This window comes from Parambassis ranga, chromosome 7 (assembly GCF_900634625.1).
Source record: "Parambassis ranga chromosome 7, fParRan2.1, whole genome shotgun sequence".
Classification (NCBI taxonomy): Eukaryota; Metazoa; Chordata; class Actinopteri; family Ambassidae; genus Parambassis; species Parambassis ranga.
Window position 1 is genome coordinate 900,847 of NC_041028.1, and position 11,665 is coordinate 912,511.

The 11,665-nt window shown below is 44.4% G+C and overlaps 2 protein-coding genes and 1 long non-coding RNA gene across 4 annotated transcripts; 2 read left to right on the forward strand and 1 right to left on the reverse strand.

The window, feature by feature from the left end:
* Positions 1-3,586: 3,586 nt before the first annotated feature.
* LOC114437920 (uncharacterized) lies at positions 3,587-6,641 on the forward strand. Its single transcript, XR_003670947.1, has 3 exons — positions 3,587-4,130; positions 6,198-6,342; positions 6,426-6,641. It is a non-coding gene; the product is annotated as an uncharacterized LOC114437920 (long non-coding RNA).
* LOC114437919 (uncharacterized) lies at positions 4,233-6,366 on the reverse strand. Its single transcript, XM_028408841.1, has 4 exons — positions 6,232-6,366; positions 6,025-6,130; positions 5,229-5,252; positions 4,233-5,148 (listed from the first exon to the last, which is right to left on the reverse strand). The coding sequence occupies exons 1-4, from the start codon at positions 6,262-6,264 to the stop codon at positions 4,682-4,684; spliced, it is 630 nt and encodes a 209-aa protein (XP_028264642.1). The 5' UTR covers positions 6,265-6,366; the 3' UTR covers positions 4,233-4,681.
* Positions 6,642-6,984: 343 nt separating the features above from the next.
* Positions 6,985-10,134, forward strand: LOC114438537 (uncharacterized). 2 transcript variants are annotated; one of them, XM_028409977.1, is made up of 6 exons: positions 6,985-7,154; positions 8,500-8,832; positions 8,966-8,977; positions 9,059-9,154; positions 9,416-9,447; positions 9,582-10,134. In XM_028409977.1, the coding sequence occupies exons 1-6, from the start codon at positions 7,115-7,117 to the stop codon at positions 9,753-9,755; spliced, it is 687 nt and encodes a 228-aa protein (XP_028265778.1). In that variant the 5' UTR covers positions 6,985-7,114; the 3' UTR covers positions 9,756-10,134. The 2 variants fall into 2 exon arrangements, with proteins under 2 accessions (XP_028265778.1, XP_028265777.1); XM_028409976.1 differs by having other exon boundaries at positions 8,503-8,832.
* Positions 10,135-11,665: the final 1,531 nt, after the last annotated feature.

Consider the following 11,665-nt stretch of genomic DNA (forward strand, 5'->3'; position numbering starts at 1 on the left):
AAAGCTCCAGAGCACATAGAGATTGATGACTTCACTTTGTCCTCCAGCTCCCTTTGCTGTGAGACACTGCTCCGATCACTGTTGTCATGGTGGTTCTTCTTCCTGCTGAGAGCAAGCTGCACAGACCATGGTACATACACTTCATCAGGCCAGGCAGGAAGCAGCAGCTGTCATCGAGGAGTGACGGTCATTCAACATGAAGACTCTGATCTTCGTCCTCACACCCCGAATGTTGTCTTTCTCACCATCTGACAGTGACGTGGAACACAAGCGAGACATGAGTGTCACTTCTGCTTCGTCAGGGTTCAAATTAACGCTGGTTTATAATTATCTTCCAGTCTGGACAGATTATGACCATGCAACAGATTTTAGGGTTAAAGAGGGAAAAAGGGACAAGAGTTCGGCTAATTTACTGAGAAACTGACGTTTTCAGGTGGGATCTTTAAAGTGTGTCATAAAGTCAGATTACTCATTACTCAGAACTCATTGGCAAGAAATACCTGGGAGAGGATTAGAAAGAAGAAAGAGTTCTGATTTCAGAATTCTGAGAAATTCAGGATTCTGACAGAAAGTCTGAGACTCTGACTTAGAGTTAAATGATGAGGAGGATTTCATGGAAGATTTGAGATTTAAAGAACTCTTTAATCTGGCATTGTTTTCAAAATTCTCAGATTAAATTTAGGTTTCCGATTTAGAATTAAAGTTTTTTGTAATAGTGACTGTTTTACTGTTTAAATTAATGAAATTCAGAGGTCTGACGTTAATCTCAGAGTCGTTTCTTTTTTTGGTGACGATCCTGTGATTTCCTCGTACAGTCTGAGATTCTGAGATGGAATTCAGAATCCTGACTTTTAGAATGAAACCTTTTTTTTTGTTCCCTAAATTCTGAAATTTTAAGAGACTGATGATCAGAACTACAATCATGCTACATTAGCCCGACAACACATGAACACACTGACAGATGTTTATAGATGACAAAGGGAGTCTTTAATTAAAGATTTAAATATTTAACACCTCTGACCAGGTCCATCAGTGTTTCGGCGTCTTTGCTGTGGAGCTCAATGTGCTGATGTTGTCTGTTTTTGTGTGCAGTGTGTTCGTCTCTCTCAGCTGCTGTAACGTTCTGCACACGTGTCATCACTGTCTGTCTATCACCCCGTGGCCTTTTATTAAATGATCCACTGCCTGAAAATGAGTTGCATCCTCGTGACGCTGTTAAAATCACCAGGCCGCTCCTTTCAGCTTGAGTCTCTGTATGATGTGGTCGCATTGAGACCCCCCTCTTCTTGGAGGTTAACCCTGCTGTGAGGAGGACTGAAACACTCTGCTGCCTGACGGATAACAGTGGATATTTGAATGCATCATTAAGGAGCTGCAGTTCGACTCTGTGGACATGCTGTGCGATACATTTTCACACCACAAGTGATGAGAGGCTGGTGTTATTAGCTAGTTAGGAGGTGGGGGAGTAATGTCAGCAGCCTCTGATCTGAGGCTGTGGGGAGTTATCGGCTACATCGTCTCCACAGAACAAAGCGCTGCCTCCCTTTGATGGCAGCCAGAAGTTAGGAAACATGATTAAAGTGCTCTACTTTCTGCTAATCCTCTGAGGGGAAACTTGATAAATCTACAGAGCACTAAAAGGGACGTGGACCAGAGGAGGAGGAGGAGGAGGAGGAGGATGGGGCAGCAGCTTTTCAGGCTGAAGAGCACTCCCACACCACAGTGTGAGACTGTGGCACAGACTGAGGGAAAGATGTTCTGAGGATTCCAGGGTTGCTTCTTACTGCCTCACTGACGCCTCAAACCATCTCCGTCTGAAGTGAACTAATCGCCGTGTTGTAGCCTACACAGATGTGTTTTGTCTCAGCGGTTATGTAACCATGTCTGGGTGGTGACGGAGTAACTTCTGGTTAAAAGCTGCTAAACAGGAGAGCAGCGCCACCTACTGGCACCAACAAAGTTTAGCCTTCACAACCTTTTTTAAATCAACACAGGTAAACAACACATCTGATCAATAGTTTCATCGCCCAGATGCAACGCATGGTTACGTTCCTATTGCTGAAATGGAACATATGGATACGTACAGCATATATAAGGGTGTAGTAGGGGTGGGTGGTGGTGCTAACCCTGGGGACTTTGAGGCGTTTCCCCCTGCTGCGGTGTCTAAACGGGTTTAGGTTCGTAACATTAAATCCATGTCATAAGGACAGACGCTCCCTTCTGCTGCTGCTGTTTTAGGATGCCATGGTACCAGGCTGTGATTCCTCATAAACTGTAACTATAGAAGAAGCGTCTGTGACGTAGGCTTCTGTCGAGTCGGTTTGAGTCCCTGCAGGAGGCTCCAACTGTCGCCATGCTGGCAGCGTCCTAAACTGCTTAAACAGATTGAGCACAAATGGAGCTGAGGAGGGTCGAAGCAGCGAAGCTATGCTGTGATCTGGACCCGGCTGTCACTTAAAGTGACGAGATAATTCTAAAAAAACTTAGTGAATCAGATTTTTTTGTTATTTTAAATGGCAAATGGAGCCCAAAACAGACAGTAAATATGTTTATTTTTGCCGTAAATTTGGACACTTAATAGGCCCCATTCACACTAGAGAAAGTCAATCTAGCTAGAGTAGGATTGAATCCAGATAGACTTTAATCTGGATATGTTCAGACCTATTTTTAAATCACACACACGTGTTCATGCTCAATCTAGTTTAACCCAGCTTGTTTGTTGTCCTCCAAACCACTAGGTGGCGTCTTGTAATACACAGAGTGCATTCAGGCCGTGGTAGGACATTGTTTTTTGTTTTATTTGTCCCGTTTAGTTTTTTTCGGTTTAAAAAGCAGTTTATTCCTTCCTTCTTTATTGTAGCGCTGTGGAAAATAAACTCGGGGCAAAGCTGTTTTTTCTCACGACCTGGACACTGTCCCCATGAACCGAAAGTATGACGCTGCTAGCGGGATTCGCTAGCCGCATTTGTGTTCAGACCTGAGCCAGTGTGAACGGGGTCTTAAACTTGACTCACGGATGCAGTCTGGTCACATGACAAACAAGTAATAAACTATATAAAATATAATGTAAGCATAAACATGTATTATGTCGGAGGTGAACCTCGGTTAAACGTTGTGTGTGTTAAAATGCTACGGCACAGCTGTATTTGTTGTATTTGTGGGGCAGTGTGTGCACAGACAGGAAGTATAATTAGAACCTTCTGAGGACGCTCAGTATCTCCGGCTGCTGTCACCCTGTGGCAAACACTCGCAGCTCTTTAACATTCAGCTGCAGGTGTGTCCCGCCAAACTGTCAGCCGGCGACACTCGAGCCATTCGTCCTCATTTAACCCCGAGCTCTGCTCAGTGGACAGCAGGAACAAACTGCCCGTTTAAAGGATTCCAGCAGTGACAGAGCGCCGACTGAATAATGTGGTGACTCTTAAATTGAGGATTCTCTCTTCATTGACTAGAATCCATGGCTTATTTTCTGCCAGACAATCGACTAGAAGTGCTGAGAGACGAAGCAGCCTGACCCGGAGAGGCCGGTTCAGTCACTCAGTCCACTCATTATGCTGTGAATTTGTCCTCCTGTTGGAGACCAGCTTCTATTTTCGGTGTCTTCAGGAATCCTTTTACGATCCGAGGCATCTGTCCGGTTCAGGGCCTGGTTCTAATTGTGCTTTCTAAAATAATCTTAATCCAGGCTTTGCCTCTGAGCCAATCATTCCATCTTCTGCATATTTTACACATGCTTCCTGTCCCAGATTTATGAGGAAGGCCTCCAGGCTGCAGCCATGTGAAAGAATTAAAGAGAAAAATCGTTTTAAAAAAATAAAGTGCACGGATCTCTGCAGGGTCAGAAGAGAAAGGAGCAGGCTGCTTTTGAAGCTGAGTGGCTCCGACAATCATCTGGTCACGTTTCTCTCTCGGCTTCTGTCGTGCCCCGAAGCTTCCTCACATGCTGCTGAACTCCAACAGTTGTCCGGCCTCCAAGACCAGAGACACTCAAGAAGAAGAAGAAGAAGAAGAAGAAGCTACTTTAAGCTTTAATGAAGCAGAATAAAAACACGCTGATGTGAATGAGCTGCAGATGATGTCAGGGTTCCATTAACAGCCACGACGTCTCACAGGAAGGGAGGAGGAGGAGGGTAAGAAGAGGCATGTATGAAGGCTTAAAACCCCAGCAGTATGTTTTTCTCCTCCATGAATGTGTTTATATATGAATCAAATAAATGAAAAGGAGACAAAACCAACTTTTATACGTTTTATACGCCTATATGTTTACATTTTGTCTAAATTTGTGAGTTTTATTCTGCACCAAGTACAACTGAAAAAGTACAATACATTTCAAAGTAGCTGTGAGACATGTGTACAGGTTTACGTCACATGACGTCTCCCTCTGTTGAAAACTGTTTGAATTTATTTTGCTCTTTTCTTTCTTTGCTGTGTTTTGTGAGCACACTGAAATTCACTCGTTGATTTTTGTTCATTTTTATTGCAGTGATCGGACATACAGAGGATTATGAGAGGATAACATTTCAGTAGTGTGTGAGAGAGGTCATTCTGAATAATGTCCCTGACAGGCCCTCATACTGTGTGATTACACCTCGTTCATTAATCTGTATGCAGCATGAAAACTATGAGGCACAGCAGGGAAAAGTGAAAAATCATGTTAACGTGTGAACGTGTACAATCCACATCAGGCTAATTCCAGTGATAGCTCATTGCCTAACACAGAAATCCCCATCTTTGGACCAATAGAGACACCAGTTCCCAGTAACTTTACCTCAACACCCTGCGCACCGATGCTAAATCCGGTTTCCACTCCCAGACCAGCTTTAGCATGCAGAGGACCAGCTGTGGCTGAAGAACTGGCTAGTTCTGCGTTCACAAAGGCTTTGACACCAGTTACTGAAGCTTGGGCTATTGCGGAGGTGTTAGGCCCTTTTACTGTAATATCACAAACACTCCACTCAGCCCGAGCTAGGCCAACTCCCACAGCAGCGTATGCCCCAGCCTTGGGCACACGTTCCATTGGTTTATTCTCAAACCCTGGTTTTGCAAACGCGTCAGCATCAGCATAGGCAAGAGTAGCATAAGCAGAGCCTGGACGGTCAAAGGTGTCAATCATGTTCAGGACGTTATCAGTAACAGCAGCAGCTCTTTCTGCAAAAAAAGAAGACAAAAAGGAATTCAATGAAGCTGAGGTGTTATGACTTCTTCTCTGACCTTTGACCTGTGCTTACCTACTGCACTCTTCTGCTTTAAACCTGGTTTGAAACAAAGAAAAGAGAAACTGGTTTATCTGATTAGACATGAGTGTTTCAAAGCATCACATTTGCCTTGTTACAGGGAAACCTTTTTAAATGGATGCACAGACTGCTTAGGACTGAACCCCGACATGCTTTGATATGTAGTCGAGTTTCTTTGGATCAGGATGAGGTGACTGAGCTCTGACGTACTGAAACCACCTCGTTTGTTTACGTTAGGACTCTAGTGACGGTCTTCTCTGACTCTTCAGGTCCAGACCTGGTTAAATCCTTCACTAGTGTCTCTGCAGCTGTTCTCGGCTCTTTGGGCTCATCTCTCACTAGTTCTCCTTCCAGAACCTTCTGTCTGGTTCTGTTTCCCTCTCTTTGAACTTCTTGATATAACCTCTCTCAGCAGCTCATGAAGCACTTTGATAAACTGTGTTACTGTGGTAGCTGGAGGTTGTTTGGGAGACTGGAGGCAGCTGCCTTCCTACCCTTTAAGTCCCGCCTCATCCTCAGTCTTCCCTCCTCTCCTCCTTTTGGTCTCCACCCTGACAGCACTGTTTTTCAGTTAGTTTGGTTGTAAGTTGTTAAGTGCTATGGTCTTCAGATTTACTCCATTACATTTTTGTGCTGGGTGCCCTTTCTGATGCAGCCCTCTCTATTTATCTGGCCCTGGGACCAGCACAGATGTCACTGGCGTATGAACCCTGTGCCTAGATTTCATGTAGGAAGTGTTTAATATCCTGTATTTCTTTCTACTAAGTACATTTAAAATGTTTTTTCCTACCTATTGTGACTCTCCTTCTCCCCGTTCTCGGTGTTCTCAGTGTTCTCTCCGTTCTCTCCCTTCTCTCCCTTCTAGCCCTTCTAGCCTGGTCAAATGGTTCATCAGTCTGTGAGGGAGGGAAAGAAAAAGGCAGCATCATGTTTTGCTTTCATCTATTTTTCCTCTGATTATAGATTTTGAACAACAAAATAGGAAAGACGAGCTGACCTCTCTGAAGTCCTCTTCATCACTCCACTCCATTAGAACATCCGTCAAACATCTGACAACATCTGTCTGAAGTCTGGACTGAGGACCGTTTCAGTAAATTGAAAGTGAAAGGTTGAAAGCATGTATTTGTGCAGAAGTTGCAGCCCACTTGTGTCCACATTACATAACTGATTCATATCTGTTCTTGTGTGAAGTGTGTTACAGCAGTCCAGTCTGGAGGAAGCAAAGATGATTACCCTCACTGCAACAGTGAGGGAAGAGGAGGGGGTGAGGAAGGAAGGAAGAGGGAGTCAAGGGGACTTTTTGATAGGATGACGTCTGAGGGCTGGAACGGGTCCCCACAGGTCACACTGCACCTGAACCCTGTGGCCTTTAGTCGCCTTTAAACCTAAACTTGATACAAATCAATCAAAAGTGCCGTGTGGTTATTGGTACGTCCGTCTTCTAGTTTTTGGGTGTTTTTTTCTGATGTTACATCAACTGAACAATCCACTGATTAGTTAATAGAAATGATCGTTGCTTTTGGTTCTGCTGGTGTTACAGCAGGGAGTAAAGTTTGCATGCGGTCAGTGTCTATGATGTCACAGTAGTGTGTAGTTCAGGAGACAAAAGCTGCAAGTTCTCTTTTGAACCTTTTTCCTGCCGTCTCTCACTGCTCGTTGATCACAAAGTCCATTCTTTGTCTCCTCTCTGTGGCGGGCTGGGGTAGTGCACCTCTCCCACCACAGTTTTTGAGCCAATAAAGAAATCAGACATCCGCTTCATGGTGTGGTGTGTGTGTGGTGTGGTGTGTGTGGGGGAGAGTCTCTCTCTGCTTTAGAGAAGTGAGAACAGTTCCTGGTTTATCTCGGTGAATTGAAGTTAAACCATCAAACCCACAACAATGAAGATCAGTCGTTCTTTGAGCTGCTTCTTCTTCCTGTGTGAGTTTTTTTTGTTTGAACGACTTTCTCTGTTGTTGTTCTCTGTTGGCAGAGTCGGTCTGTAGCAGCTGTGCTTCAGTAGTTTAACACAAGTGTTGTTGTAAATTACAAGTTGCAGCTACTTTATGAATAAACACTTAGCCGCAGCTAAGGGATCATTCGCTGGATGTTGGATGACTGGTTGAACGTCAGGTTCTGAAGTAGGTCCATGTAATAATTCTCTGTAGTGATGGAGACACTGTCGCCTGCTTCCTGTTGACTCACAGCAGCTCAGTTACTTCTCAAGAAAGCAAAAAAAAAAAGGCTACTACTACCAGGCCTTGGAATCTGTGGTGGTGTTCATGGTCAGTGTCACGTCCACAGCTCGGCTAGGGCGTTTAGGGAGGACGTGCACTAAGGCAGTGGATTAATTTGAATTATTAAGAAAAAAAATAAAACCACTGGCAGGCGGAACTCAATGATATTTATGTTTTTACTCACGGTTGTGGTGCAATACAAAAAAAACAGGTTTTCAAACAAAACCTCACAACCAAGAAAATAAAACTACAAAAGTTGTGAAAAGAAAATCAAGCAGGAACCCTGCTGGGGAATTAACATTAGAGAACAGGGCAATCTAAGGAGAACACAAAACTACCCAACTCGAGGGATTATCACAACTATACAACAAACAAAAAACTACTCTAACAGAGCGAAACATACACAAGGCACAAACAAACTGAAAACTACTCCACAGAGCGACTCACTCACCCAACAGAAGACAGCACAGCAAGGCTAAGTTTAACACAGGTTCCACAGATCGAATCTTACTCTTTTCTTTCACAATTCACAATTGCACGGGTGAGAACAACCAACACACTCTACACAAACCAAGTCACTACAGATTTTTTTGCTGCCTCTTCTTCCAGGAACACTCTTCAAAAGGAACTAAAAATGATCAAATATTACGTCATTTGGATCCTTTTATACATCCTTAAATGACATGGAACAGTGCAAATGTTTTGCACGTGTCCTGCTGACTCCTAGTCAGGTCAACCTTTAAGTGAGATATTGATCTCAATGGACTTTAATCTGGTTAAATAAAGGTTACTACACAGATCCACAGCAGCTGATTTCCGATGTGACTGAGCAACAAGCTGCCATGTGTGAATGTGTCTGCCTGACTGTTCCCTTGCTGTTGTACGTAATTTAAGATTGTGTTATCTAAAGCTATATTCTTAAAGACCGGGCTGTTGACCCTGGAGTCAGCAGGGATCTTCTTCTTTGCTTGTTGACACAATTATGACTGTTGATGCAAAGCAGGAAGTATCAATAAGTGTAATAACAACCATGGATCGTTTGTCTTCAGCAGCTCTGCAGCATGGAAACTCTGGACGTGTGGGTGCAGAAATCTATACAGGAGTAGAAGGAGGAAACATCAGCGTTCCGTGTCAATTTCCTTCCCTTGGAAGAAGGTTGTTCTGTAAGGAACGATGTGAAGAAGGAAACATTCTCGTTGACACATACCATCAGACAGCTCAGAGCGGCAGATACAGCATCAGACATGGAAGCACAGGATCGGCTGCTCTTTATGTGAGCATCACAGAGCTGAAAGAGTCCGACTCAGGACTGTACACGTGTGGGTCGAGAAGATTCTTTTCTTTACTGGATACGTACCAGAGTTTTCAGATCATTGTCAGAGGTGAGTTTTACTGACAGCAGCTTCTCCAATAAAATGGCTCCAGGTGTTAAACTTTTCTTCCTGTGTCTGAGTGGTAACCACTTTCACCCCTGTCTTCATGTTGTCCATGCACGTCCCCCAACGCCACCTGCAGCTTCTGGTTCAGGTACAGCTTCGAGCAAATCTGATGAAGAGTAAATGATGTGTTTGTAGTAATCGGGTCACTCCTCCGGTCTTCTCTCACCAGGCTCCGTCGTGTCTGTTGGTGTAGGAGTGACTGTGGCGCTGCTGGTTTTGCTGTCGGCTGTTGTTCTGGCGTTTGTCTACAAAAACAAGGCAGATTGTGAGTTACGTTCCAACCTCACACCTTTTGAGTTCGCATATTTTACTAGGAGAACTTTCCCTTCTGTGGCCTCCATTTTTGTCCCCTAGAATGTGTTCTAGGGGACAAAAATGGACGCAGCTCCTGGTTTAATTCTATCACGTTTTAATTCACAGTGCCTGATTAGGAATAGTTTTATTTTCAGCATGAAGTGTGAGTTTGCACAAGTGTTGGTGGTGATGATGATGATGATGATGATGAAGGTTTTTCTGTATTGTGCAGGTTTAACCTGGAGGAGGAGGAACAAGGCCGAGGTGACTGCCTTTCATTTAAGTTGGAGCTTTTGTGAATGTTGACTGTTGATCCATCATCACTGTTTATACTGAGGCTAATGACGCTGTGTTTCCTGTGCATGCTCACACACCTCACGGCTGTTTTCTTCCTGCAGAGCGTTGTCCATGAAAACTCTTCTCCAGTCTCCATCTGTGACGACTCCACCTACCAGAGCCTCCATCTAGCCAGCGGTGAACAGGGGGAAACCTACTCTACGATCACGTGCACAGTGAGAACGATGAAAATGTCTGCAAAGGAGGGAAGAGCTCTACAGAATGTTTACATCTAAACTTTAGGAAAATTGACGACTGTGTCAAAAAAAGGAATTTAGTTACTTTTATCATTTTCATTCAAACTGATGGTTTGGTTTCCTGCATGCTTGGATAGGGAAGTGCAGGGGAGCCCTAGTTAATTCACGTATAAGTAAAACTAACAAGCTACTGTGCAGCACCTTCACTCTTCACCCAATCCAGACTCTGAACTATAAGCAGTCCAGCAGTTTGTCGACATGCTCCAAAACCCTGTGCAGTGTTTAAAGACCCTGTATTAAAGGTCGGGTAGGAGATTTAATTCTGATGCACTTTTTGTTAAATTAGTGTAACTTCTCTTTACAATCCGATAGCAACCGATTAGTTTGTCAGTTTCTCATTAAAACGAAGAATATGAATCATCTGAAGCTATAAAACATAAAAACATCATCAATCCTCCGGGTGGACCCTGTAGGAGTATTGGCTGGTTGTCACTCTCTTCCTGCTCTGTGCACCAGAGAGGTACGTGCATGATGGCCGAAGTCACAGACTGGTTGGGAGGCGTGGCTTCGGGGTGAGCTCCGAGAGAAAGGGGCGTGTCTTTACTTTCAAAATCTGGCTGACTCTCACTGAGTTTTCAAAGTCTCCTACCCTACCTTTAATGGTAAGAGCTCTCACTCCTCCGATCAATTAGCCTCCTACATATGTACAAACGCACAATGATGCCGCTAATCAGGAGTGGGGTGTCATATGAAAGATCTTTGCAGCTCCATAAGGCTGAACTAACATCAAAAACATTACAGGAGATATGTCGATCCTATCGATGTATTGAGCACCCCTGGAGAAAGAGGTTTAGTTGGTTGCAATCTGCATCCTTACCACTAGATGTCACTGCATACTTCATACATGTCCATTAGTAATACACTGTATGTATATATGTATATGTTTGCCCCCTTTAAACCATGTTTTGAGAATCAACAAAACATTAAAAAGGATCCTCAATGTAACTGAAAGGCGTGTGTGTGTTATGTGTATGGGTGGGGAGGTGTGTGAGGATATCTTTGGAAAGAACTTGTGTTGCAAATGTTCCATCCATCCATCCATCCACCCATCCACCCATCCATCCATCCATCCATCCACCCACCCATCCATCCACCCATCCATCCATCCATCCATCCATCCATCCATCCATCCATCAATCCATCCATCCATCCATCCATCCATCCATCCATCGACCCATCCATCCACCCATCCATCCATCCATCCATCCATCAATCCATCCATCCATCCATCCATCCATCCATCCATCCATCCATCCATCCATCACCACTTATCCGGGGCTTGGTTGTGGGGGCAGCAGTCTAAGCAGGGACACCCAGACTTCCCTCTCACTGGACAATTCTTCCAGCTCATCTGGGGGATCCCGAGGCGTTCCCAGGCCAGCTGAGAGACTCTCCACCTCGTCCTGGATCTCCCCAAGGGTCTCCTCCCAGTGGGATGCCTCCCCAGGGAGGTGTCCGAAACAGGATGGGCGAACTGCAATGAACTCTCCAGCACCCCACGGAGGGTGTAGAGCTGGTTTAATCTCCATCCGTCACACTGTTTCTCCTGGATGTTATTTATACTTCCTGATTCATGCAGGATTGTTACAGTGACATTAATAGTGCCTCACCCTGATTTGTTTTAACATTTCAGAGCCGAACTTGACTCTTCTGCTTTTTCTAACATCAGCATCATCAGAGGTGTTGTCTTGTGTGACTTTGCAGCTTTGATCTGTCAGTGAGCAGCAAAACAGAAACAAATGTTTTGACTAGGGATGTCCCGATCAGGTTTTTTTACCCTCGAGTCCGAGTCTGAGTCATTTGATTTTGAGTATCTGCCGATACCGAGTCCCGATCCGATACTTTCCGGACTCTCTATAAAGGCACTCATTGCAGCAAAACCTGTGTGT